The sequence below is a fragment of the Callorhinus ursinus genome, unplaced genomic scaffold, assembly GCF_003265705.2.
Source record: "Callorhinus ursinus isolate GAN/ISIS: 27379988/994484 unplaced genomic scaffold, GSC_fseal_2.0 scaffold4, whole genome shotgun sequence".
Taxonomy (NCBI): Eukaryota; Metazoa; Chordata; class Mammalia; order Carnivora; family Otariidae; genus Callorhinus; species Callorhinus ursinus.
The window spans coordinates 9,767,636-9,795,055 of NW_027397066.1; the positions used below are offsets into that span (position 1 = coordinate 9,767,636).

The following is a 27,420-nucleotide window of genomic DNA, read 5'->3' on the forward strand; positions in this document are numbered from 1 at the left end:
AGATCACTGAACTAGCCTCTGTCTGAATTCTGTATGTCCAACTGAGCCACTCGATTCTGTGCTGATAAGTCTGTTCTGAAAGATTACACCCTGTTCAGAAAATATAAACAAATATCGTATCTCTAACAGAGTAAAACAATTTCACCTCTCAAAAAAAAAAAAAAACAACTGACAATATAATAATTTCATGGCAAACACACCAGTGACACATCTAAGATAACACATGCCAAATAACTCACCTATTACAGTTTAGAGTTCAAAAAAAAAAGGATCTTTTACCCTCATTCATCAGCTCAGAGCAAGCTCAGGCTGAACATGAATACTTACATGCTGTCTCTTCCTCAGACACTTAGTTTCAATGTCTGCTAAAATGGTAGGGTTATTGGTGTAACTATGCATTGAATACATTGGGTCTATATTAGTTTACTGATTGCCTTCAGATAACAGAACTCTTAGTAACTAAAATAACACCAATATTAATATAATTGTATTTACTAACCTCTTGCTACACCCTCCTGCCTGGCGTAAGTGTTGGAATTACAAGTCAGACGGCGTTGAGCAGCAATCTTCAAGAAAATTGCTTTAAATTGGCTTTCATTAGCGCTCACAGCACTGAAAAACAAATCCAAGTGCACGCCTTATGGAAGGTAAGCCAGTAGCAATAGCTCCCTATTAAAACGGCAGCACATTAACCTGCTCAACCAGCATGCACCACATTCTATAAATACGATTAAATAAAGAATCTTTAACCACAAAATAATTCTGCTATTTCTAAGTATTGGGACAATTAGGACCAAATTTAAAATTTCAGCCTTCGATGGTGTGTATGTTAATTCCAGTTTACTCTTTTTCCATTTTAGAGAATTGGATATTGCAACTGATATGTTAAATTCCCTTTACATGGTATTGTTGCTGGTTTATAAAAAAATCAATACCATGCAGCAGAAAAGAATAAAGAAACTAAAACTTTCAGAAGACGTTCAAACTTATTTAGATACCAACAGCAAGGAAATAGATTTCAAAGTGAAGAAAAATTCTTCTGTTTCATAGCTTTGCTTTGAAGAGCATGCTCTTTCTTGACATCTGCATAGTAAAAGGGAGTTTAATTTCCTTGGTCAACTATCCTTTCTGAAAATCCTGCATTGGCAGACTTGAAATGGAAGGAATTTTTCCTGGGGATTAATTTGCAGCTCTTCTTAACACTCAAAATGCTGAATATCTTCAGTACACAAGCCAGGGAATTTGGCACTTGGAGTTACACTTTTTAGCAAACAAATGTTAAAGAAAAATGTTTTCAACAGAAAGAGGCATGTGAAGTCTGTCAGATATATGAAATGGTCAGATATGAAATTGATACACATATTAACTCTGCCACTTGAGCTCCCTCTGGTTTTCAACTTGAAAAGATTCTAGCATTTCATCCTTTATTGGCATTTCCATTTCTGAACCTTACCACTGGTTTTGTTCCAAAAAATAACATTTCAAAACAGAACAGTAAAGTAAAACATTGTAGGCCTAGCAAATAAGACCACCTTCTGGAAAGCCAGGTAATTTTTCTCAAAGCCTAAGTTCATAGCCAATTCTTTCATTTCAACTTGAACCATTTAATTTAGTAAACATTTTTTTTTAAATACAAGTTTCTGTGAATTCATGTCTGTTCAGTGAAACATGGCTATTCCTATCAATGGAGGGAGTAGCTTAGAGTAGTGGCTAAAATTTGGATCTTAAAGTCAACTGATCCTCCTTCCACTTTTTACTATCTATACCACCATAAGGAGGTTAATTATACTCTCGAAGACTCGACCTTCTCGTCTGCTAAGTGGGGATAATATCAAAGATTTTCATAAGAATGAAATGAAATAATGTTTGCAAGGCATCAAGCATAGTGCCTAGCACATGGGAAGCTCTCCAAAATGGTAGTTAGCTCCATGCTCGGCTTGATCATTTTTAAAAATTAAATAGAATAGTTTTAGACCAAAATGGTCAGTCACATCTTTGAAAAACCTTATCAATACTCAGCTCAGATTTCAATTGACCTATCACAGACTGCTTATATCTACCAGATAAAATGTGAAAACTTGGATCATTCATAAAATATTCCTGCCCCCTCCACACACACACACACAAATGTCAAGTTTTTCCATCCAATATATCTGGCTATCTGTTTCTGTAAATAGGACTTAAAGTGGCAAAAACATTTTTCACTTTTCTTCAAAGCCTTTTGCCATCTTAAAAACAACTGTGTTGTTTCCCTTCTGATGTCATTTGCATGTAAACCAAATTGTTTTTTAAACATTTATTTCAAGATTTATCTTGAATCTTTGAAATTTCTTCCCATTGTCCACTGTCAAGTAGAATTCTCAAGCCTTGTTCTTTATTCTAATTCCAGATTCAAACAAGCTACTGTTTGTGCTAGAGTCTTGACTTTTAAAAAAAACTGTGTGTGTGTGTGTGTGTGTGTATTTGGAAACTAGGGGTATATAGTTTTTTTTTTTTCTTCTCTTACAGACACAAGTAATTCTTTTTCAAAATGGGCAATATAAATTGACTCTCTTACATTGCAACACTTACCTATCAGAACCCAAGATTCTTTATTTTTATGCCAATCTACCTGTTCTTTACTGGGCAACCCATTTCTAGAGCTCTAATTATGAAAATTATTTTCAGTTCTATGATTACAAATAAAGGAGTAGAGTAACCCACAATAAAAGCCATAGGTGGCTCACTGTCTACATGGGGTGTGACAATTATTTCAAACTCATTTGCTCTAAAGAAAGGAACTGGATATCCTGTTAAGGGGGCAGGGAAGCTTCAATTTAGGCTTCCTATCTGTAAGGTAAAGTTGGGAGGACAGCCAAGGCAAACCAATGGCAAAACAACACAAAACCCCAAACACCACTCCAGTATAATGATGCACTTGCCACATGGTCTCTGAAGAGAAGACTGACTGCAGAAAGGTCCCAGGCCCAGTTTCCGGAGGAATCAAGAGCTTTCTCCTGTCTCGGGGCCTGGGCCACTGTGGGGGTGGCAGCTGTTAGGCATCTAGGACAGCACAGATTTCACCAGCTTACACCTAACCAGGCCATTTTCTACTTGCCTCCCTCTGTCCATGGAGGTGGGGACGTGAGAAGTCAACGGGAGTTCAGGGCATGTGAGCCTATGTAAAAGCAAGCCCATACAGCCCAAGCAGGCCCATAAAAGCCAGGAAATGAACAAGTTCAAGTTCTCATAGTGTGTTAATGTGCCCACAAATGTACCTACTTTATACATTTAACAGCTCATGTAGTAATGAGAAATGCCATGTAGAACATATAGCTGCATGTGCAAGGTGGGGTAATTAATATGCCTATATGTGCTCCCTAATTGTTTCATTCCCTGTATTTTTGGTTAATGTAACACTCTGCAAACTTTTATATAAATAGTTTGTGTTTTATATGGAATTCCAAGTAAAAGAAACCAAGGGGGAATGACCAATAAGGGAAAATTCTAATGGTATTCTTACTGAATTTCATTAGCTCAATATTCTACCTTATTTTTTTCCCTATAAACTGCCAATACATTGACACAAAATTTTCACTGACTAGCATGGTCACTCAGCAAGGCCATGGCCGGCTTAGGAAAAGAAAAAGGAGAGGCCCTTATCTGTCTGAGTTAACATTTCACGTTTTCTGTCATTTCTCAGCCAAACCATCTTTGTAAAACAGCCAAATATCAAGTTTGACATTTGAAGTCCAAACATATTTGAGTTGTCAGTTGAAAACTGGGGAAGCATGGGATAAAGGGCTGAATTTTAAGGTTTTCACTATTACTAGTGAGGTCTGGGTTTGGGTTGTTTTTCTAGGAGAACCCAAAGGCCACTGAAGATGTTTTTCCATCAATTTTTTCATAAGCATTTAAGCTAAAAGGAAAAAAAAAAAAGGTGGAAAGATGGGAGGACACGGTTTTCTTTGGGGGAAGGAAATTAGAAGTCACCGCAAATAATTCACCTGGATAGGTAAAGGGGAGCAAACACTGTTTGCTTGTGAATCCCTGACAACTTCATTGCCTTGTACCCAAGGGAGGAGGCGGAGCCTCTCGCTTCATTTCAGACCAGCGGGGAAAGGGCTTTGAGAAGGGAACTGGGGAGGGGCACGTTCCAGGTGTGGGCTGAGCTCGGCACTCGCCAGCAGCCTCCGCAGGTGGCTCTCCTTGGCAGCAAGGCCAGGCGCAAACCCGCTTTCTTGGGAAGCCTGACATGACCCCTGCCCAGGCTGGCAGGAAGCGACGCTCCTGTCGTCTGCAAGGAGAATGGGCCTCCGCGAGTCGGCTGCAGCCGGCCCAGTTTGCCGGCGTGCTTCGGAGCAAACCGCTGCAAGACCCGAGTTAGGAAAAACTCGACCCCACACTCACCAGCTGGTGACTGCCTCCCACCTCCTCACCCCCCAAGTTGGCAAAGCCCTCGTCTCCGTGTTGACTGTCGGCCAGGACGCTCGCCAAAGCGTTCGGGGCTCCAGCAAAGCGGCCGCTCCCTCCCCTGCCGGGACCTGGGGACGCTCGTGCTGCCCCGGCCCCCTCACCGCGTGCACTAGGAGACTCAACCGCGCGACAGCTACTCGGAGGCCGAAGGGGGCCGGGGAAACGGGCTGGTGGCGGCGCACTGGCGCTGCAGACAGAGCGACCTCGCTGGAGGAAGTGGCCTAAATGCACAGTCCTGGTCCCAGGTCCGACTCTCAACTGCTAAACTGTCACCTCCCCGAGAGCGGATCTCTGGCTGTCCCTGTGTCCGCAGTGCCTCCGGCACCGTGGCTCCCAGGACAGGCTGACCGACCTAGGCCGGACTACACTGCACGCGCCTACCAGCCGGGCAGCATGCGGCGTCTCCCTGTGAGGTCCCTGAAACCACGTGCACCAGGACCACCCGTGGGCTAAAAGTGCGGATTCTGGGCCCCACCCTCACCCACTGAAACCAAGCACACTCTCCGCTGATTTTTTACTCGCGCTGAAGTTGGAGGCTTGCTGGACCCTGACCGACCGCAGCCTTTTCCTTTCGGAAGCGCCCGTAGCCTCGCAACCAGAGAGATACTATCAGCCGCATCTTACAAAAGAAGGACCCGCAGCACCAAGAGGGGTGGGGGCGCCCAAGGCCACATGTGCGCAGAGGCCCTGCACGGCTGGGGCCGTGCCCGCTCTTGCGCTGTCCCGCGGAGCACTGGGCTGCTAGGATTTGGGAGATTCCCCTCTCCCGCTCTTGCTCCCGGGTGCCGACACTCCTCCACCTTTCCCTCAAGCTCGACTGCTGGCGTTCCGGGGCGTTCCAGGGGCGGGGAAGGAGTGCCCAGCTTGAGCGCAGAAGCTGGTTCACCCAACTTCGTCCTGGGGCGTAGGGAAAGGACTGGCCTGGCTGGTGTCTTTGCATGGGGGCCAGGTGACCTCCGTGAGAGCCCGGGCTGCGTCCCTCAACCCCATCCCACCCAACTAAAACTGCGCCTCCCGCGCCTACCCCGTTCCATTCCACCCGCGCGGGGCCTCCGCCCCCGGCCGGGTTCCGCTCCGCTCACGCGGGGCTTCCGCCCCTCACCATCCGACCTCACCCCCGCCGCTGCTCCAGACACCACCCTGGGACCGGATTCCAGGCCTAACCCGTCTAGCCTGCGTTGCTGGGGGAACAGGGAGAGGATCGCTGCAGCCGCTGGGCACCCCCCCCCACAGGCAGACACAACACACGCACACTTGCACTTACACACTCCAGGCCCTCGAACCTCGGCCCTCTCAGTGTTGGGGGCGTGGCGAGGGAAGCAGTTAGTCGGTGGTAATCCGGTGGCCTTCCGACTGGAGCTCTCAAAACTTAATCAGAGGCCTCTGCGCGCCCTAATTCACAGAAGTTCATGCTCCGCTTGGGACCGAAGGCCCCGGGTATTGAAGGCAGGGTGTATCAGGCTAGTGGCCCTGTTCCAGATCCTGGAGTCCAGCGGGGACGCGGAAGAGAAGACACATGTCAGCGTGCCCTCAGACCCCTTCCAGCCGGGGCGGGGGGGGGGGGGGGGTAGCTCAGCAAGTCTGTCCGCCCGCTCATCATGCCTATCTCGTGGGTAACAATGCCTTCCTCTCCCCACAAATATTCGGAGACTATCAGATGTCAGGCAACGTTCTGGGCCCAAGGCACGCAAGCACAAAGCAGCGTAGAGGCGTAGTTGAAGACACCAGCGGTCAAGGTTCAAATCCAGGTTCTATTGCTTGGTTAACTATAGGACCAGAAAAAAATTCAGCTCTTTGTACTTCAGTCCTCATAGCTGTAAGATGGGGATGATAGCAATACCTCCCTCATGGAATGGATGTGACAAATTATCGAATGGGCATAGATAATGGCAAAATAGATTTGCCACGGTGACTGGCCCCTGTGGGAAGCTCAACAAATCGTGAGCTGTCATTCCCGTGAGCCTGCTTCAGAGTGCAGCGTGATACCCACGTCTTGACAATAACCTTTCCATAAGGATCAGAAGGAAGGGATGCAGAGGTGAAGAACACAGGGAGGAGACTGCACGCTGGGCGCTAGACAGAAGAATGCCAACTCTCCGCCCCTGCCAACAGGACCGGAAAGCCCAAAGCGCAGAGATCTTGCTCGCTTTCCCATACCTCAGGGTTCTGGTTCGCACGAGGCCATCCAGCAGTGCGCTCGGCACGCGGCGGGGACGAGGTGCCCCAGAACTAACCGTGGCGCAGACCCAGAGCCGCCCAGAGGAGCTGCAGGTGCTGCCGCCCACACAGTTCATCCCGGCCTCCCGGAGCAACAGCGCCGGGCACCGCGGAGCCGAACCGGACAGTTGGAGCAAGTGCCACCAGGCCCCGCTTTGCTTCTTCCGAAATGAGTTGCTAGATAGCCTCATATCTTAAGGAATTCCAGTGGAAAAATTCTCTCAGCCTCAGTTTGTCCTTCAGTGAAATGGACAGAAGTTGCACCACAAGCCTCTTAAAGGCTCACTTGGGAAGGCTTAAAAATGCACGGTGAACCTTCCTGTGAACAAGTCCCCGAAGGTCCTGCCTAGGCCTTTTTACTTCAGGCATTTATGATCTGACTTAATAATAGGGGCTCCCATTTTCCAGGACTGTGTGCTAGGCACATTGCCAAACATTTTACTTGCTCTAATTCTAAATCTACAAAAATAGGTGCTGAAGCTTTGTGGACCTTTTAAAACCTGCAGGCATATTGAAAGTGGTTCCTAAGATCTAGTAAGTAATAAGGATTTCTGATCAATTGTCCTGCAGAAAACGAGTCCGTGAATCCCAGATGAATTCTGACCTTCCACTGGAGTTTTGTGAAGGATTAAGTAGCAAGTGCCCCTCTCTGTCAGACTTTACCTACCCTGGCTGCCCCACCCACAGACCCGAGGGACTACAATAGGAATATTAGCCTAGCATTTTTCTCTTTAAGAGTGGACTGGGCAGCCAGGGCCAGCTAGCACCATGGCCTCACAGTGTCTCTTCCAGTGATCCCAGCATCCAATCTAAGTCAAGAGCCTGCTTGTTCTGACAGAACACCTTTAAGACAAACTTCCAACTGATCCCAAGCCTCCACAGCCCCTCCTGTTGGGAAATTCTGGAGTCTCTGCTGCTGAGTGGAAGTTATTATCCTTCTTGGAGAGGTGGCAAGCTGGCTCAAAGAGGCTGTAATGGGTGCAAAAGCCACACAACTGTGAGTTGTCATGGCAGCCTTGAATTCAGGTCCTCTCTAAAGTCCTTGTCCCTGAGCAGTCACACTCAGTTAGTTGCCAGAGCATTAAACAATTACATCACCTCCCTCTGTACTAGGAGTGTAAGTGTCTGTAAGGGCAGTTCATAAGAGCTAACAATATTGAATTCTTACCGAGTGTTAGGCAGTGAGAGAAATGCTTTACATCTATCTTTTAAAAATCATTTTACACAAGAAACCAAGGCACAAACAGATTACGTATCTATTAGTTTAAGGTCACCTGGCTAGGAAGTGGCAGGGCTGAAATTTGACAACGAGGCTACCCTCCATACTGCTAAGCTCCAGGCAACACTTAAAGCATCTCTTTGCAGGGCTCCTTAAGCTCTCAGTGAATGGTAGCCTCTATATTTGTTTGTTTAAATCCAAGCAAAGACCTGAGATTCCTTTACATGTGAGCCATGGTGTCTTTGAAAATAGCTAACATGTATTGATTGCTTATCATACCCTAGGCACCAGGAACTGAGCACTTATTATATACCAGGCACTATTCTAAGTTTTAACTCATTTAATGCTAAGCAAACCCCTATAAGGTAGGTTCTATTCCTATCCCCAATTTACAGATGAGCAAACTGAGGCCCACTGTCACACAACCAGTAAAAGGCAGAGTTGGGTTTGACTCCCAGGTACTCTGACTATAAATGACTCTATACTGGACGTGAAAGTGTAAGATCCCTCTGCTTAGAAGCTTCTGCACCACTAGGTACCATCTCTTTTCTTTTTAATTAGAGGGATGTCCTTTCTGATGGAGTGTCTCTACTGAGCTAAAGCTCTACCAGCCCAAAGGAAAGAGGAGGGCTACCACCCCCAAACTTGGCCTCAGCCTCTAAATTGGTAAAATGAGCAGTCGATGCAGCTCTTGTAGGTTTGAGGCTTGCAGGTTGTTCCTCGAACCTGAAGGACAGGGCGGCTGGAGGGCTCTACAGCCTCCGGGCAAGTCTTTGTAGGTAAGGATGGGTCAGCTACATCCCAGGGCTCTTTGCATACTCGGGGGGGGGGGGGGTTACCAAGCGCTTTCAAGCCCACCCTTCCATTTGTGCCTTCCATGCAGGAAGGTGAAGGGAGATCTGTTACTCTTTAACTTTTAATAAGAAACCAAAACCCTGAAATCACAGTGGACAACACCCACTTTGCCTTCAGGCTGGCCTGGGGCATGAACAAACAAGCTCCCGATTGTACAGATAGCTAATTACCTTCAGCCTTCCTCCGGGGAAGCCTCAAACTTATTCATGTCTAAAAAAAACGTATTTTTTTTAAGACTTTATTTATTTATTTGACAGAGAGACACAGCGAGAGAGGGAACACAAGCAGGGCGAGTGGGAGAGGGAGAAGCAGGCTCTCCCCTGAGCAGGGAGCCCGAAGTGGGGCTTGCTTCCAGGACCCTGGGGTCATGACTTGAGCTGAAGGCAGACGCTTAACGACAGCCATCGAGGCGCCCCTAAAAAACGTATTCTTAATACCTTTCTTTTTCATCACAAAGGCCGACTTTGGGGATGGGGTGGGGCAGGTGTGACGGAGAAGTCAGCTGCTTCAGCTTTTACACTGGTTGGCGCACCTGGGCCACATCCTCTTCCCAATGCCTCCCTGGGCATCCCCAAAGTCGTTGGGTCGGAAACAGTGGAGGCTGCGGCAGTGACGGAGTGTGGTCCACAGCAGAACTTGGAAGGGGGCGGGGGTGAGGTGCCCGGTGTGATGAGACCCGCGGGATCCGTGGGGTAGACGCCAGGCGGTAGGCACAGTTGGGAGCCAAGTGCACCGGGGCAGGAGTACGAGTGGCTGGGATGGCGCAAGGTGGAGGCGTAGAACCGCACCCTGCTTTCAGACCTTGGCGTGTTGGGTTGTTTTGTTTTGTTTTGTTTTCCGGAGTGGGTGCGTGGTATGGTTGACCCTGCTGGGTCTACACAGCTGCTGCGCGCTTAACCCGAGCGGTGTCTGCAAACTCAGGTGGTTCCTCCTAGAGGAGACTTCACAGAGAGCGGCTGGGGCTTGTCCTCTTCTGGGCCCTCGCGCCACCCTTGGCTCAGGACTCTGCGCGGACGACAGATAACCTCTGAGAGTCACCTGCACCCCCCAGGAAGCTGAGGGCTTCCTTTCACGATTGGGTTCCGTTCCTTAGCAACAGTAGCGTCCCCCCTTTCTTAGCAACAGCAGCGTCCCTTCCCACCCCCGCGAAAGTGGCACAGCGGCTTCTCGGGATTACTGGAATGGAGACCCAGCCAAGGTTGGCACCTTCCCAGTGCCTGGACAAGAGGCCTCTACCAATCGCCCAATCATTTTTGTAGGTGGGTATTTTCACCCCGGTCTTACAGAGAATGGATCTGAGGTGCTGTGACATGCGTCCAAGGCCCGGCTAGTAAGTTCTGAGCAGACGCTCCTTCCCTCCCTGGGACCTTCGTGCTTCCCTAGAACAAAGTGCGTCGGTCAATATCAGGCCCCTCAGGCCTGTGTGACGAGCCACCGCCACTGCTGAACCTCTGGAGGAGGGGCTGTATCTCTTCACTTCTCTATCCTCAGGGTCTCCCTCAGACCCATGCTTGAAACTGGAGAGACGAGAGAAGCGCAGGGGAAGCTACTCCTGAAGCAAACTGGAGAATGTTGGCCGATAGCGGGGTACGCTGGGTCCACCGGGCCTCTAAAGTGAGCAACACCTGAGGCATGCACAGGAGAATCTTGGTTTCAGCTTTCTGCCTTCTGGCCTCAATTTCTTCACAACCTGAAGTGGGAATAATAATCTGCACCTGGCTGGTATGAGCGATGAATGTGAGTGGTCAAGGTGAATTGCATCAGCCTGGAAAGCAGTCAAGAGCACGGGTTCTGGGCGCGACTCCATCTCTACCAGCTGGGTTTTCTTGGACAAATTACTTAACCTCTCTGTGCCTCAACCTCTCCCTCTGCATCAAGCTTACCACAAGGGTCCCTAGAAAGATTTGCCTCACTGGTTTTGAAGCTTGCAAATAAAGGAACAAGCCAGGTCTCCCTTTCTCGGGCTGAGGGACACAACAATCTCCTGCTCCAAACTCCAGAGACGGTTTTGAGAAAAAGCCTCCAATTACCAGCCCTGACATCTTGGACAAGACGCACTCCCCTCTCTGCTCCTCCGTGTCCCCATTTGTAAAGTGGGTCCCTAAAATGCATCAGTCTCTGAGTCCCCCGCCAAGTTCCGGTTTTTGTCATTGGTACTGGGGGACCTCATGTTGGAGGGAGGGGCCGGGAGACCGAGGAGCCGGCAAAGACCGACCCGTCCCTAGGGCCCCTCCAGCTCCACCCCTTTGGGCGCGGCTGAGCGGGTGGGTGGAAGCACCCGCCACAGGATCTCTTTGCCCCAGCCGGGAGGGAGAACCGTGGGGCCCAGAGTTCCCGCTGCCACATATGGTCTGTGGATTTAGGTGTCAAAACCGGAGAATTAGAAATGGTAATTTTCCGTCATTATGGCTGAAACGCGATCTGTCACAACAACTGGAACATGTCTCCGCGCTAGCGAAAATAATGTTCGTGATTAGGAATCATTACGCATGTCAAGCCGAGTCCATTAAGTTGTAGGGAGAAATTAGGCTTGACGGGCGGAATCAAACTACAAATATACAGCCCTTGCCTTCAGGCGGCCCAGCCGCAGCCCTGGGGAGGAGGCGGGCCAGAGCGGGTGTTTTCTTAATAGGAAACTGCCCAGAGAATTAATACCCCCTTTGTCGGTCCCCATGGGATTCCTCCGCCTCTCGCCACCGCCCAGACCCCACCCCAAGGGAGGGAGTGGGGCGCGGAGGTGTCGCCAGCAGTAGCCGAAAGCTTTGAAGTCCCACAGGCCGCCTGGGTAAGTGCCCTGCTCACTGCTTGCAAGCTGTGTGACCCTGCCCTAGTCACTTGACCTCCCCCCTGAACTTGGCTCCCTCGTCTGCAAAGGAGAGATAATCCCACCCACTTCATGGGATTCTCCCGAGGCTTTTGTGAGAGCAAATATGGTCACCGGAGCGCCCTAGAAATCCTTAGACCCGGGAGATGCCGTTTCCCTTCCCGGAACGCCCCGCTTTGCACTGCCCCCTCCAAATGCGCTGCTGGGTGTGTCGGGAGGGGTTGGTGGCGGAGCTGAGAGCCTCGTGCCAATGAGGCCCTGAGAAAAGAATCTAGAATCTCTGAAAATCGCAGAGGGGTAATCTCAGAGCAACCCCTGTGCCTTGGGTAGCCCGTGTACTCCCTTCCCTATCGCCCTACCAAAGAAGAGGGTCACTGAGTCCTCCACCCTGCCTCCCTGGGCCTGCCCCAGCCACCAGCACAGAAGGATCCATGGTGTCACCAGGAACCACACTGTTAGAAAAAGAAAAGGTAAATGGTAAAGGGAGCCAGGAGTAAGAAACCTTCCTTCTCAGTTCTCCGAAGATGAAAGGGCACTTTACTATCTATCCCCTGATATCCACTGTAGGGAGTTTGGGGAGAATTCTCCCCATTCTGCAGATGGGGGAAAGACCAGTGTGAGCCTAGGTAGGCTGGTTCCTGTTCTGCCATGGACCCACATCACCTCTGAGAGCCTGCCCTGCGCCAGCCACCAACTCCACATCGTCTCCCTTTATCTCCACCAAACCTCTGTCTCGATACTTCCTTCCTGTGGGGAAACTGAGGGTCAGAGGATAGGAAATTCACCCAAGGGCCTGCAAGCTGGGAGAAGTGGGAGCCAAGCCTGCTCCGCCTCAAAAGCCTTAACACCACGCTGCCATTTGACGTACACCCCCATGGCCCACCACCCCTCCCTTCTCTGGTTCTCTTTCCTCCTGGCTACTGGTTGGGGAAATCCCGCCTCTCAGAAAAGTGGTGAAAACGAAATGAGCTAAGGAGGTGAAACATTTAGTTTGGGCCCTGACAGAGCGTACTCTTTCCGGGGCCTCATTCTTCTCTGTGAACGGGATCCTGGCGGCCGCGGCTCTGCGGTGAGGAACAGAACGGAAATCTGGCCAGCGCCGAATACTTTGGAGCCGCACAGGCTGGTTCGAACCCCATCTCCGCCAGCAATAGCCACAGCGTAGGGTCGATCCCCAAAGTGGGATAATAGTAATGGAGCTGCCAGGAGGAATGAATGAAATAATTCAAGGAAAGCACTTAGGGAAACAGATTAAGCGCTAAATAGAGCACTGATTACCAGAGCCGCGATTGGCCCGCGCAGGCTTGGAGGGCTGCTGCCGCGCGGAGGAGAAGCTGCCCCCAGCCCCCTCCGGAAACTTCTCAGCATTTCCCCAGCTCCTGGCGCTAGGTATCTGGAACTGGGGCATCAATTCGCCAGGGCTCCTGGGTCCTGGGGATTCGCCTCCTGGACCCTCCCGTGGGCCACGGGGACATGGAAGGGTTGTTTAAAATGGAGGATGGGCAGGAGTGCCCGGCACGGGGAGCTCCTGGCCTATTCGGCCTATTCTCCGCCTCGATGCACATTCAGAATAGGGCAGACGGAGAGGGAATTAAACTAAGGGACAGGGCATGACAGAGACTTAGCCCGATAGAGAAACCTTTTGATGGAGTCGGGCAAAGACGCGGCCCTGTGGATCAGCACACACCAAAAGCACTCTTACAAATATTTAACCTCCTTGGGGTTCCTGGGTGGCTCAGTCGGTTAAGCAGCTGACTCTTGATTTCCGCTCAGGTCAAGATCTCAGAGTGGTGAGATGGAGCCCCAGAGCCCCACGTTGGGCCCCACGTTGGGCTCCACGCTGGGCGTGGAGCCTGCTTATGTAGGAGTCTGTCTCTCCCTCTGCCTCTCCCCCCTTAAAAAAATTAACATTCCAGTGACCTTCCTTGACTGACCCCTCAAATGATACCCCTGCTTGCCCTGCGCTAACCCACACTTACTTTGTTTTCCTTTTGGCACTTCTGTCCACTAGATGGTAAACTCCACCAGGGTGGGGCCTTTCTCCTCTGTACCCCTCACAGAGAGTAGCAGCCTAACAAATATTGCTGAATATTTGGATGAATGAATGAAAGAGGAAAGAGAGAATGTCAGACAGCAGTTCCACACATAGATTTTTCTCTTTAAAAAAATCTCCCTTTTTATAATTCCCCTCCCAGCTCTTTTGAGGCCTCCCTTTGGCCCTACACATATGAAGGGTAAGACCCCAGTTCTCCTCCCTGTGTATCCTGTGGTTGTCTTTCCAAGTGTGTTCTGCAGTTCCTTCTCCAGACTGTCTCAGGACACTAGCCTCTCACAAACACAAGGACCAGCACGTGGGGGAGGGCCTTCCCTTAGGCAGCACTGCAGAGAACAATTAGTGTAAATCGGTAAATAATACACATCTTATAAAATAATTATAAAATATTTTAAGAAACTTTTCTGCAGTTATTGTGAACAGAAGAAATCAACTGGAGGGGGCCTGGCTGGCTCAGTCCTAGATCATGAGACTCTTGATCTTAGGGTTGTAGGTTCAAGCCCCACATTGGGTGCAGAGACAACTTTAAAAAATAAAATCTTGGGGCACCTGGGTGGCTCAGTCGGTGAAGCGTCTGCCTTTGGCTCAGGGCATGATCCTGGAGTCCCAGGATCAAGCCCCAGTCCCCCCCAGACTCCCTGCTCAGTGGGGAGTCTGCTTCTCCCTCCCCTCCCCCTCCTCCTCCCTCTCATGCTCTCTTGCACTCACTCTCTCAAATAAATAAAATCTTTTAAAAAAATAAAATATTTTTTAAAAAAGAAGGAATCAACTGGAAAGCAGCTGGTGTACTTTAAAAAAAAAACTTTAAAAAGTCTATACGCTGAATTTATTTTAAAAGCACAACTGCAGTTGCAAAAAATGCATGGAACATGTTGCAGCCAAGGTTTCCAATGAGGGTTAACTGTTCTTACTGTTTTGGTTGTTTTTATAATCACTCAACACTTCTTGTCTACCCCTTACCATCTCCACAGATAAGTTTCTTTAAATGGTAAATGTCTTTGTTTAACTTGGCAAAAAATATTATCAATTAGGCTGTGAGCATTTCATGGTGCCTACTGCTGAGGAAGCACTCCATTCTTAGACGACCCTGTCTTTGTGGGGGTGGGGGTAGTTTTCCATATTTTCAGCAGAGCAACTCTTTTTGGGTCTTCATCAACCGTCTGGTTCCAAATCCATGCTCTGTTCCCACGGGGTTTTTCAGGAGGAAGCTTTTAATGCCTTCCCTCCTGGAGAATCAAAAAGAGCTCCTGACTGAATGCCTGGGTTCAACTTCTCCAGCTGAACTGTCCTGCAACACCAGTTTCTCCCTCTTTGGGGCTACTCATGGAACCAGAACTACTAGCCAGTAGATTCAAAGGAAATGGACTGGAGAATCCATTCATGAAACATAAGACACGATACAGTAGGAATTTTTCATCTAAAAACATGTGAAGCTGTGCCTGGGTGGCTCAGATGGTTAAGCATTTACCTTCAGCTCAGGTCATGATCTCCAGGTCTTGGGATCAGCCCCACGTTGGCTCCCAGCTCAGCAGGCACTCTGATTCTCCCTCTCCCTCTGCCTCTCCCCCTGCTTGTGCACTCTCTGTTTCTCTCTCCTAAATGAATAAATAAAAAATCTTTTAAAAAAATTAAAAAATGAAAACATGTGAGTGCCAGGCCCTCAGTTGGGAATCCAGACACCTTCAGCCCTTTGTCCAAAGCAGTTATCCCAACTAGCAGCACTGTGTTTAGGTGGTGATCATAAGCCCACACGGGGAGGGGGTTGGGTAAGACCCTGAGTTCACCTCAAGGCCTATAGGTGAAGCAGTTCTGCCCAGGGCCACTGAGGCCCAGCATCCCTTAGCTCAGTCCCACCACCAGATCCACCACAAATACCTCTCCAAGGGTATCCCCATTCACCAGGCCTGGCTCTGGTCTCTGTGGGGCAGCTGACGCTCTCCACACCACAGCCGATGTCCAATTTCCAAACTGGACCATGCTCCCACCCCACCCCAGCTCCCACTCCCATATAAACCAGAAGCACAATGTTCATTCAGGACCATGGTTTTTTTCAGTTCTCAGCTGGTCAGGTATGGTGTACATTTTAATAGGATCAAGTATGAGATGATGAGATGATTTGGCAAGTTTGCTCAAAGCTAAGGTGGCACCAGGAAGAATTTGAGCCCGAGGCCTGAGAGCTTGACCCCGAGACATAAGGGGCTCTCCCGCTCAGCCACCCAGGACTGGCGCCCAGCAGGCCAGGAGAAGAAGACCTTGATGAGGTTTGAAAAAGCTCCCCTGGCCCTTCCGCCCTCTGCTGGCTTCTCAGCAGGGCCTGTGGATACGCACTCGGAGCCGGAGCCGGGAGGGATGTGGCGGGGGCTGACAAGGACAAAGCTGAAGGATTCTTCTGATCCTCATTCATGAGTGCTTCAGATATGTATTCAACATAGAAGAGCAACAGGCCCCGTGCTAGGCACTTGGGGCCAGCGTGGGGGCAAGCCATCCGGGCCTGTCTTCCCAGAGGTTGCAAGGCCAGGTCAGACAAGGCTAGAGCAGGGCACTGAACCCAATATTACTTACCACTGCAGCAAGTAGGTGGGACAGCTTCAGGAGGGACGTTTAACTGAAACTTGTCAGGGAGGTTGACTCAGGGAAGGCCTCAGATGTGTAAGTTGAGATTTGAAGGGACATGGGAACTTGGGCAGGCTAAGTCTTCCCATTAGCCCAGTTTTCTCTCACCTGCCCTGTGTCTACTCTTTGTCACCACCTTATATGTGTGTGTGTAGCTTCCTTTCCCACATTTGGGGGTGGGGGACAAGGGCAAGTACCTCAAGTTCCCCCAGAGGGGCAGCATACTGGGCCTCCTCAGGGAGGGATTCCCAGAAGTCAGTCACCCTAGTGACACTCCTGCTCCAGGTCTAGGACGCGTGTGGACCAAACCCATGCCGGCCCCACTACGGCAGAAATACCTGAGACACCTGCTCAAGAGTGGAGATTTTACTATTTAGTTTTTCAATCCTCAGAGGAGTGTCAATTTCACTGACGACCATTGCAAAAACACGAGCAAAAATGTAGTAGGGCGGGACAAAATCCCAGACCCAAGGGTTCCGTGGGGACACTTCGGTGCCGCATTGGGTCACTGGAGCTCTTTGGCGACCTCTAACCCTATGTTGCCCTGCATCCTTCGATGGCAGATGGCCAGAGACTCTCCGGCTGAGCGCAGCAAAGCATGGACCAGCGGGGGGCAGCGAGGCCCTAAGAGAACATTGTGGGCACAGCCCGGCAGCCCCAGCCCGGCCAGGGCCCTTTGGGCGGAGGGCAGAAGCCCCCGCACGGCAGCGGGTTTGTCCTTGCGTAAAAAAATCCCGAAAACGCCGCCGAAGAGCTCCACCGCTCCACGGCGGGAGGCCTTGGCGCGCACAAGGGGAGCCATTAAAAAATGTTAATAAGCTTATTAAAATAATCGGCTTTACTGGCTCTTGTTTTACAGCATGCTGCCCACCCTTGGTGGACCATGGGAGAGAAAGTACTAGTGGCATTATTTTTTTTTTCTTCCTTAACGCGTTTTCCATCCAAGGTCAGGGGACTCTCCGGGACTCAGTGCGGACACCAGTGCAGAATAGCCTCAGGTCTCTCCCCTCCGGAGCACGGTGAGTGGGGAGAAGTCTGAGCCGAGGACCACAGCTGCTCACCCAGGCTCAGGAAGTGGACAGAGGAGGCCCAGAGATAATAGTCTTGGAGAGACCTACCCTGAGGCAATTGGGGGACCCAGCTCCTTTTAAAAAATAAAGCAAAACAACCCTCCCTCCAAAATCTGCTCACGAAGGGCATGGCTCATTATTTAAAATAGAAAGGCTTTTTCTTTTACCTCCACTCCAAGCCAGAGGTCAGTGTGGACTCCAAACATTACTAGGTTTAAGGAGCATCTCACACTTTTTTTTTTTAAATATAGATGCAGAGAAGAGAAATTAATTGCCTAGGATTCATCAAGTCAGTGGCAGAGCTGCCTCCAGCCGGTAGACTGCAGCCCCAGGTAGAATCACGTAATGATCTTGGAGGCCGTTGAGCCCGATTTGACCACTTCCCGCCCTCAGACGTGCTGGCTGCAGGGAGTAGCTCTCACCTGGATCTCCCAGACGTCCAGGACGGCACCCCGGTAAGGGATAGGGCGCACGCCCAAGTCGCAGGAGCGCTGCTCAGCCGGGTGGCCTGAGTGTGACGACCAGAAGCAGGCCAGGCCGGGAGGAGAAGGACTCACCGAGAAGCCCCCAGAAGCCCTCAAAAGTCCCCCTCACTCCAGAAGCTCTTGTTGCAATTGCGGAAATAAGGAGTGATGTCGGCACTCGCTGAAGACCGTGAGGCCTAGGCAGAGACCACGCGCTCTGGGCTCCGCGGGCGCACTAACCGCGGGGCAGCGGGGCCTCCCCGCGCCTGTGGGCGGGGGCACCCAGGGACAAAACGCGGGTGTTATGGGAGGCAGAGTGGAGTGAGCGGGCTCCAGGCGGCTGGGAGAGGGAAGGAGGCAGTTAGTTTGTCACGCACACTCCTGGCAGCATGCGGGAAAGGATGAGCCTAGGAGGGAGTTCACCTTGCCAAAGGCTCCTGGCAAGGTGATGCCTCTGCTCCCGCAGCTATTGTGTATTCCCTTTGAACTTGACCTTCCAACAGGAACAGATAAGTGCTATTCGCTTGTGCTGCGGATTCCGGGTCAGCTTCGGATCCGCCAGAAGCAAGGCACCCCGTCTTTCCCTTCCCCCCGCTCAAAGCAAAAAGTAACAGTAACAACAGTGCTCCTCCGGGCGGGGTGCGAGGCGGCAGGGCCGTTTGCCAGTTCTCACGCCCGCAAATTGCCCCAAATTTGGACGTTTGACTTTTCCTTCGTAGGTGGCATAACCTCATATACACCCAACATGTTTGAAAGAAGTTCATCGTTCAACTTAACCTGGACTCCATATCGGACCACCCCTGCTTGCAAGGCCCTGGGAATCAATCTTCTTTTATAAATGTTTTAATGATTTGAGCACCCCAGTTTATGTTGAATAACTTCTATGTGTAACTACAGAAAAAATTTATTACATGATGTAACCATTTACAATATAACACAATTTTTTTGCAACCTGTTTTGGCATTTCTTCATTTTAAAAAACATATTTTTCAGGAGACTTGAAAACTGGCCGAGGCCTGGCGTCTCTACCCCTCTAAGGGACCCTTCGCTGAGCACACCGCAGGTCACTTGGAAACTCCTGAAGGGTGCAGGAGTTCAAGAAAGATTGTTTCAGATCAGCCTACTAAGCATTGCCCAGAAATTAATAATAATAATAATAATAATAATAATAATAATAATAATGGCAACGGTAGTAGTAAGTCCATACCAGCTGTACAGTGCTTAACGGTTTTCAAACATACCCACCCTTAGGAATCCAACCACCCCAAAGCCAAACCTGGAGATGCTAGTTCTAAAGGACCATCTATCCACACTGCTGGCCTCAAATACTAAAACATGCTTCTGAGCTTTGAAACACCCTGAAAGGCCTCTTTATGGCCTGTGGCTTTTGGGCACAGTTTACCCATCTGTAAAATGGAGGCCATGTCCGTGCTGCTAAGGCGGCCTCAGGAAAACTCTGCGGAGCAGGATGCGGAAGCACTTTTTCACGTGTAACGTCCTAGAGAACCGAACAACCGAACGTAGTTATAGATATTTGTTGTTGTTGTGTATTGTTTGGCTGCTCCTCTGGGCCGCCCTCGGATTAGGAACCTCAGCTCCTGCTTCCTTCGAGGTCCTGGGCGCGGCCTTCCCTAGCGGCCAGGGCTTGTGCAGTAGCCACGCGCCACTGGCGTGTGTAACTACCCGCTCTCGGCGCTTTCCGACTTACAAAGCGCTTTCAAGCATTAGCTGGGTCCTGCAGTGCCTGCGCAGCTCGATGTGATTCCCAACTAAGATTCTTAGCGGGGTGAGGCTGTGGCCCGCAAGTTGAGCCCTGCAGCGCCTGGGCAGCGGGGCCCCAGCGCGCGTCTGCCTCGCTTCCCTCCTCGTCCTTTGAGGACCAGGAGCTCCTCCGCCAGTATTCAGGTTTCGGGGAGCTGTCTAAATTTCTCCGCTGCTTAGGCTCCGTTGACGGCGGCAGCTTTCCTCTGAGGCAGAAGCCTTTTCCGTCCACCTAGTTGAATCCCGTGTGCTCGCGCGAGGCTGGATTCTACCTTCTCTTGCCAAACACCGATGCAACCTGAATGGAGTGGCTGCCTGGCCAGGACAGAGCTCGAGCGGCCGGCTGGGGAGTTCGAGTCAAAGGATCCCCGTCCGGAGGGATGTTTGCCGGCCTTGGAGGATGTCTTGCTTCTGTGGGATGCTCGATATGGTGCTTCCAGGCTTGCCAGTTTCCGGGTCTGCAAAAGCTCCCCATTCCCGGGAAGCCCTCAGACACCACCCCTGTAGGGGCCCAGCCCCTCTGGGATCCGGGCCAGACTCTCAGAAGCAAGGGGACGTCTTGTTTGAGCCTTCCTTGGACCTTCCGGAACGAAGTCAGATTCACTGTCAACTTCTTCCCTTGGGCTAGTGCGGAGGAGTGGTGGGAGCATGGCCCGGAAGCCATCTATTTCCTGAAATGGAATCCATTCCCAAACTCCCACTGCTTGGCCCAGCTCTTCTGAGATACTCCTTCGGTCCCTGAGCCCTTCCAACCTAGTCGCTTGGAGTTAGATGCAGCTTGGGAGAGTCAAGTCCAACAGGCCATGGATTTGAGTTACAGACACAGACACACACACAGACACACACACAGACACACAGACACACACACCAGCGACATTTGGTAGCCAATGGATCTCAAATTTGCTGCCCAGAGCAAGATTCGTGGGCTGGACCTGAATCCTTGGGACCGAGTTCAGTGCAGGTCACAGTGTGTCCCCCTTCCCAGCTATTCCTCCTGCCGTGGTTTACCCATCTAAGTGTGTGGGTCGTACCCAACTATCCCCAAGGCCAGCTCGGAGATTCGCTAAGGGCCCAAAAGGACTGAGAAAGACGAATATAGGTCCAAAGGCTCAGCTGGAAGCTACTCTGGGAAATCAGGCTCCGAGGAAGCAGACAAGGAGCACTGCGCCCTGGTGGCGCAGATCGTGGGTGGACGAAGGTCCCCTCCATCAGAAAGCAAGGCGGGCAAAGGCCCGGATGGTTTCTAGTCTTTTTTTAAAAAAAGAGGCGGGGGTGGGAGTGGGAAGGAAGAGGAAATTCAGAAAGTAGGACCGCAGATTTCCAACAGAAGCCGTGTCTACAGCTGGGGGCCCAGGTAAAGATACCCGTCTCAGGTCTCCAAATGCAGGGGGGAATCTTCCGAAGCCCGGCTGGCCCTTCAGGCTGACTCCGACTCCCCAGATCAGCTCTCCAGGCGCTGGTTGCCAGCACCAGCCGTGGGGCAGCTCAGAGTGAAATTGCAACAATCTGGGGCAAACTGAATTCGTTTGAGTCATTTTCCCCAGGCTTCTGGAGCCAGCCCAGGATAACTGGCCCAGGCGGGGAGCGCAGAGGGGGCGAGAAAGGGAAGGGGCGCCGCTCGGCCTCCTCGAAAGAAAATCCCTAGTTCCCTCAACTCCAAATACGCAAGGATGGAGGACAAACTTACCTCTTAGGCCTCAGTCACACCCAAATGCCATTTCAGAAGGGGAAAAAAAAATCGAGCCTTCTCCCCCAAAACCCCTCAGTAGTGGCGATCTCTGCAGAGAGGAAGGGAAGGGATTCTAGCATTATTGGAAATGTTCTAACTTTCTACAAGGAAAATGCATTCATGATTATTTATGAAGTTTAAGTGGAATTTTTTAAACATGCCAAAAAGAAACAAAATGATTGCAGGAACCATTTAGAAGGTGGTTGGACTTGGGGGCAAGGGTGTGCATATCATGAGGGCCTTTGCCTTCCCTCATGCTTTGCCGTTTCCACAAGCAGGCATCGTTCTCGAAAGGGGCTTGTCGCAACTCTCCACCCTGCTGGGCCGAGGGCCCGCAAATCCCTGGCCACGGACTTTGGGATACAAAGGCCTGGGGGTCCTGAGGCTGGGAAAGGTCGCTGGCCAGGGAGAAGGGTGGGTAGGCCTTTCTGGTCAGGGTAGAAGTGAAAGTAGCTGGGGCCTGGGTTTGGCGTCTCCCAGCTCCTGGCCCGGCAGCGACCCGAGGCCTCGGAGCCTGCAATGTCGCATTAACTCTTCCTTGCTCGACCCGGACCCGGCGGGAGGAGAGTGAAGCCGTAAGCATTTTGCTCTGGCGAACCCGTGGCAGTCTGGGGAGTCGTGGAATGGGGGCGGGTTGTGTTCGTCTGTAAAACGTAAATAATAAATAACTCTCGCCTTACTCATCCTCTACTTCCACCTTAGGCTTCTGTGTGGATCAAATGAGGCCATGTCACAGAGACAGTGAGTGGAATCGCTCTGGAACAACGGAGAGGGCCACTTGCCCCCTGCTGGGGTCAAAGCTCAGTTGACCCTCCCCAAGAGACCTCTTATTATAGGCTTGCTTATTACAGCCTTCAGAACTTCAGCAAGTTTTGGCTAGCCTATTCTCCAAACAAAATGAAGACAGGGTCACTTACAGAAACCAGGAAAATCAAAAGCAGAGAACTTAGGGCAGGTGGAGGAGACAACAGGTTAGGTAGGGGTTGAAACCGGCTGTGGGTTCAGCTATGGACGCTTTCCAGACTCTGAAACCAATCCCACGAGGAAAAAAAAACAAAACAGTGAGCGAGAGACAGAATCCTAGGCATTTGCTCCTGATTCAGTGGGATTCAGCTGTGACTTTTGCAAAGTCCCCTACATCACAGTTCCCTGAGCTGCGCAGATTTAAACACTTTCTGTCAGGTGGGCAGTCCTGCCGCTCCCTAGAGGGAGGAGGCATCCTTGGTCCAGGACTGAAAAGTGGTTGGACAACCTGCCCTAGACATTTTTACAGTACTGGATTCCCCAAAGCCGGACGAAGAGAGGTTCAGAGAAAACACGGCGTCCAGGAGGGCATATTAAACTAAAAGTTTATAAATTAAAGGAAAAAGAAAGATAAAGCAAACAGGCTTCCAAACTTCACAAATCTTTTTAAAGTTAATATTCTAGTTGAGTGCACAGTGCCCTTAAGGAGGCAAAAAGCAACGAGGTTGACAGGATCATCTGTCTTAGGGGCAGGGGCAGGGATGGGAGAATCCTGGGTCAGAACGCAGGAACCTCGGAGAATGGTCGGTAGAGACAGAGGGCCCAGCGTCGGAACTGTGGGGGACGCCGGGAAAGGCTGGTCAGGGATATTCACGTTGAATACAAAAATAACCGTTATTTGAATACAAACAACCGAAAAGTGCTACACGTTTTAACCTCCTTTACAAAAATAAAAAGAAAGAAAAGAAAGTTTCTGCCAAAGGTTGCTGGGTTTGCTCTTTCCCGGTTTGGGGTTCCCAGGAAGCTCCCCAGTTGGAAGCGGCCCTGGACTTCGGAGAGGAAAGATTGGGGTGGAGGGGGCTCTGCCCTGCCCTGTGCTCAGAGACTCCCTTCTTTACATTCAGCATCCAACAGGGTGTCCCCACCCCAGCTTTGACACGGTGAGGGGTGGGGGCAGAGGGCCTGAAAAAGCAAACCTTTCACGGTTCAAATCAACGCCCAGCGCTCGGGGCTCCTTGGGGCTGTCAAGGTTCCGCACCCCTTTGTTACAAATGCAATTTCCAAAAAAATAGATATGTAGATAAACATAGATTGGTAGCATGGATACCATGAACTATTGTGGCCTAGTGCACGAAGCTCCCAGCCAGCCTGAAATTCTGGGGATTCAGGCTACGTGGATCCAGGAGTTCTCTGCGTTCCGGGGAAACGCCGTCTCCTGGCAGATACAATCCAAATCCAACTTTGTTGTGATAATAAATAATGTCCAAGAGCTTCCAGGCAGGCAACTGGGGAGCAAGGCCCCGAGGCCATAGGGTGCCTCCATTCAAATTAGAAAAAGGCGCCCCCTCTGGACAGACTCAGTCCCGCTGCCAGGGCGCGCTCCTGGATTTTGAGCCTGGGCTGGATTTCGTCCTCCACTTGCCCCCTCGGCGGGGCGCCCTCGTACGGAACACAACCTGCACAGCGGTCTGCGGCCGTCGGGAGCCGGGGCGCGGGGATCGTCTGCTGCCTCGCCCCGGGCCGGCTCACTGGGTGCCCGCGGCGGCTGCACACGTGGACAGTGCCCAGCCGGGGAAGCAGTAGTAAGGGTAATAGTAGGAGGGCTGCAGTGGCAGCAGCGAGGGTGGCCGCAGCACCTCGCCGGGCAAGTACTGTCTCTGGTCGTCGCGCACCAGCACTTTCACCGCCACCTTCTTGGCGGCGGGCGCTGATGCCAGCAGGTCGGCGGCCATCTGCCGGCGTTTGGTCTTGTAGCGACGGTTCTGGAACCAGATCTTCACTTGCGTCTCGGTGAGCTTCAGCGACGCGGCCAGGTCGGCACGTTCCGGCCCGGACAGGTAGCGCTGGTGGTTGAAGCGGCGCTCCAGCTCGAAGACCTGCGCGTGGGAGAAGGCGGCCCGCGAGCGTTTCTTGCGCGGCTTGGGCGCGGCGGGCTCCTCCTCCTCCTCCGCGCCGCCCGCCGGTCCGCCGCCGCCGCCGCCGGTTCGGCTGCACAGCGCCGGCACGCGTGCACTTCCGGGGCCAACAGCGTCGTCTTCGGCCCTAGGGCTGCGGTCGCCTGCGCACAGAAACAACAGACGGTCAGCGCCGCAGAGAAGCGAGGTCTGGCCTCAACTGCAGGGGTGGGTGTGGGGTACGGAAATACACTTTGATCCCAGCAGAGCACTTGGGGAGGGTCTGTAAGCCGCGGGTCCTGGAGACCAGTCTCAGAACCCTGTTCCACTAGCTTCTTGCATCTAGGCCTGTCCCGCTCGGGAAGGGGACTCAGCCGTTGTATCAATGCTGTGTGGCCAACATCCAGCTCCCTGCCCTCACCGGGCCCCAGGCTCCCCTCAGTAATGTGGGGGCACCGGGCCTGAGCATCCTCACAAGCCTTCTCAGTTCTCAGCGCTGAGCCCTGGGGTTCTACAGTGCTCCCTCCCTGGGTTTACCCGCCTCTGGCACACTCACACTCATACACGCTCATCGTCACAGCACACACGTGTCGACTGCATATAAGGGGAAGGTGGGGGGCCGAATCCTCAGACAGATGTATTCGGAGTCTTACCCCCACCTCCCCACCACCACCACCCGGAATTGTGTGAGGTCTGTGGCAATAGGCTGCTCCAAAGCCTTGGTGGGCTTCTCTGTCTCTCCCTCTCTCTCTCTTTGCAAGGAAATGAGAAGTGGGCTAAGGATTGAGGGTGAAGGGAGGGAGGTGCCCCTGCTTCGAGTCCTTGAACCCTAATCTGACGCCAGCTCCTCCGCCTCTTCCTGGATCTCCCCACAGGACCCTAGCAGAGAGGTTCAGAGCTCTGGGCTCTGGCAAATACTATTTACTTGGAGCCAGCGTGAGGCCTACAGCAGCGACCAGCCGACAGGGGGGTGGGGGTGGGGGTCTTTCCCACCCAGTGACCTGCCAGCCCTGGCAGAGGATGTTCCTCTCCCTGCTACTTGTGGGATGACCCACATCAAGCCCCTCTGCCTTTAGCCGGCTGCAGGGTGTGCCCCCAGGTCTTGGGTCCTCAGCCCATCCCAGCTCCCCTGGCCCTGGGGTCTGGGAAAGCTAAATAAGCCCTCCCCCCAAAGCCCAGTCTTGGCAGATGCACGCCTTGGTACCACTTAGAGGTATCCCTCACCACCAGTCCTTGAGCGGAGGACCTCGGAGCCTTGGGACCTCGAGCGGGGAGCGTTTCTGTTCTATGGGTCAGGGGCCAGGGCACTGGCCACTCGAGGTCTCTGGGCCCCTGGCTGTTCCCTGTCGATGATTTGAGGGATTTGGACACAGACAGGGCCGAAGCACTGGCGATGGACTTAAAGCCAGGGTGCAGTGGTTTTCTCTTAGCCCAGTCTAGGGCACAATTGCCCCAGGACGTCTCAGGCCTCACCCCAGGACGCAGGGCTCTGAGGAGTTTCTTGGTTCTCTCTCGGGCTCAGTTCCCGGAGGATTAGAGCCGCCTGCGCCAGCGCGAAGAGCCTCGAGTCCTGGCCAGCCACGGGGCCCCACGGCGCAGGGTACTCACAGCAGGCCCACCCCACTCGGCATGTTTGCCCTCCTTGCCCAGCCCCTCAGCCCGGCCCCCTTCCCCGCCAAGCCTCGGCAGACCTGAGACGCTGGCCGACATCTCGCTGTCGCTCCGGCCTGCGGCTTCCTCCTCCAGGTCCTTGGCGGCGGGCAGCTCGCAGACCGGCTGGCCGAGGCCCAGCGTCCCCCCTGCACGGCCGGCCCCGCTGGCCCCTGGCGCGTCCGCACAGCGCCGCCCGCCCTCGTTCTCCTCGCTCAGCGCCGAGTCCGAGTCCCAACCAACCAGGCTCTCCGCCGTCCGCCCCGCAGCCGTTCTGGTCCCGGCAGGCGACGCCAGCAGAGAGTCCTCCGCGCCCCCCAGAGCGCCCGCGTCTGTCTCCCCGAAGAGTCGCCAGCAGCAGACAGCGGGCGCCTCAGACACTGCCACCGCGGTGCCCCCGGGTACCGGGCGCCCCTCTGGCGCGGGCAGCCCGCCGCGCTCTTCTTTCTTGTTGAGGATTGCCTGGATGGAGAAGGGCGTCAAGGTGTTGGCGCCGCGCACAGCCATCTGCGCCGTGGGCCAGGGCGGCCGACTGGCCGGGCGGCTGGGGCGCGGGGCAGCTCCGAGCTGGACGCAGCGCGCGGGCCGCCGCAGTGCGAGTGAGCCGGGCGCGCGAGGCCCCTGCAGCCCACTCTTGCTTGGCCCAGCAGCCCCCGCCCCCCTCTGGCCCGGGATCAGCGCCGACCCTCACCCCCACTTCCGAGGCCCACCCCTCCCAGAGACCCCCTCCCCCCGAATCCAGAGCCAGACGCTCTCCTTTCGCAGCTCAGCTGGATTATCTCATCGCCTCGCGCCCTTAGGGGCGGGCGGGGGTCTGCCCCCTCCGAGGATGTTGGGGGCGGATCGGCAGGGCCCCCACCGCGGCTGCAGTTCCCTCCTGAGCGCCTCCGGGGCGCACGGCCGGAGTCACTTTTTCTTTGCGCCTCGGTCTCTTCCCTGGCTGCCCGATTTCGCTCCTGGTTCGTCCTTTCCCTCCCAGTTGGTCCAGCTCTTCCGGAGCCCACCCCCGGCGGCGGCGGCGGCGGCGGCGGCGGCGGCGGCGGCGGCGGCGGCGGCGGCGGCGACCTCTGGATTCCGAGAGGCGCGGGGCACCTTTTTACCCCCTGCTCTGGTTTTATCTGTTTCTTCTCTCTTTCCTTCCCCGGCGTTCCACCGTATCCCCCCTCCCGCACGGGTGTCATTCCTCACCGCTGAGTGACAGCTTCAGGCCACGCCCCTTCACTGGGTTGTCCGGGGGCCCTCCAGGCCGCCTATTGGCTGGTTCCAGCTGGGCGACGTTGACTTTAACAGACAAAACTGGGCACGTTGCACAGAGAAAGTCAGGGTCTGACTTAACCCCTTTCCTCCCAAGCCTAGTCCTCGAAGCATCCTCCAGCACACGGGAGGCTTACCCTCCCACACACGGTGTCCGAGAATTCGCGTTTCTTATCTCTGCAGATGTATCCACCCATCCCTGCGCTTTTGTGTAACACGATATTTAATAGTCCAGTCGAAATCTAGACGTGGGAGTGTGGGGAGGGGGGAAATCCAAGATAACGCAGTTCGGTAAATCGCGCTGTTTTCTGTTTCCTAGGAAGGCTCAAAGATGAGAACAAAATGCTTTATTTTAAACCTTTATAGTTTCGCGGCTTCCTCACGGCTAATTCTTTTCA

General features: G+C 52.7%; 1 protein-coding gene across 1 annotated transcript; it reads right to left on the minus strand.

Moving 5' to 3' along the window:
* Window positions 1-22,629: 22,629 nt before the first annotated feature.
* NKX3-2 (NK3 homeobox 2) lies at window positions 22,630-26,364 on the minus strand. The gene is made up of 2 exons (XM_025887043.2): window positions 25,810-26,364; window positions 22,630-24,282 (listed from the first exon to the last, which is right to left on the minus strand). The coding sequence occupies exons 1-2, from the start codon at window positions 26,273-26,275 to the stop codon at window positions 23,750-23,752; spliced, it is 999 nt and encodes a 332-aa protein (XP_025742828.1). The 5' UTR covers window positions 26,276-26,364; the 3' UTR covers window positions 22,630-23,749.
* Between the last annotated feature and the right edge of the window lie 1,056 nt (window positions 26,365-27,420).

What these genes read in the sequence shown, in the direction of transcription:
- NKX3-2 (XM_025887043.2), bottom strand. Translation starts at nt 26,275, where the DNA reads ATGGCTGTGCGCGGCGCCAACACCTTGACGCCCTTCTCCATCCAGGCA. An exon ending in GATGTCGGCCAGCGTCTCAG is followed by an intron (nt 24,283 to 25,809) that starts GTCTGCCGAGGC and finishes TTCTGTGCGCAG; the next exon opens with GCGACCGCAGCCCTAGGGCC.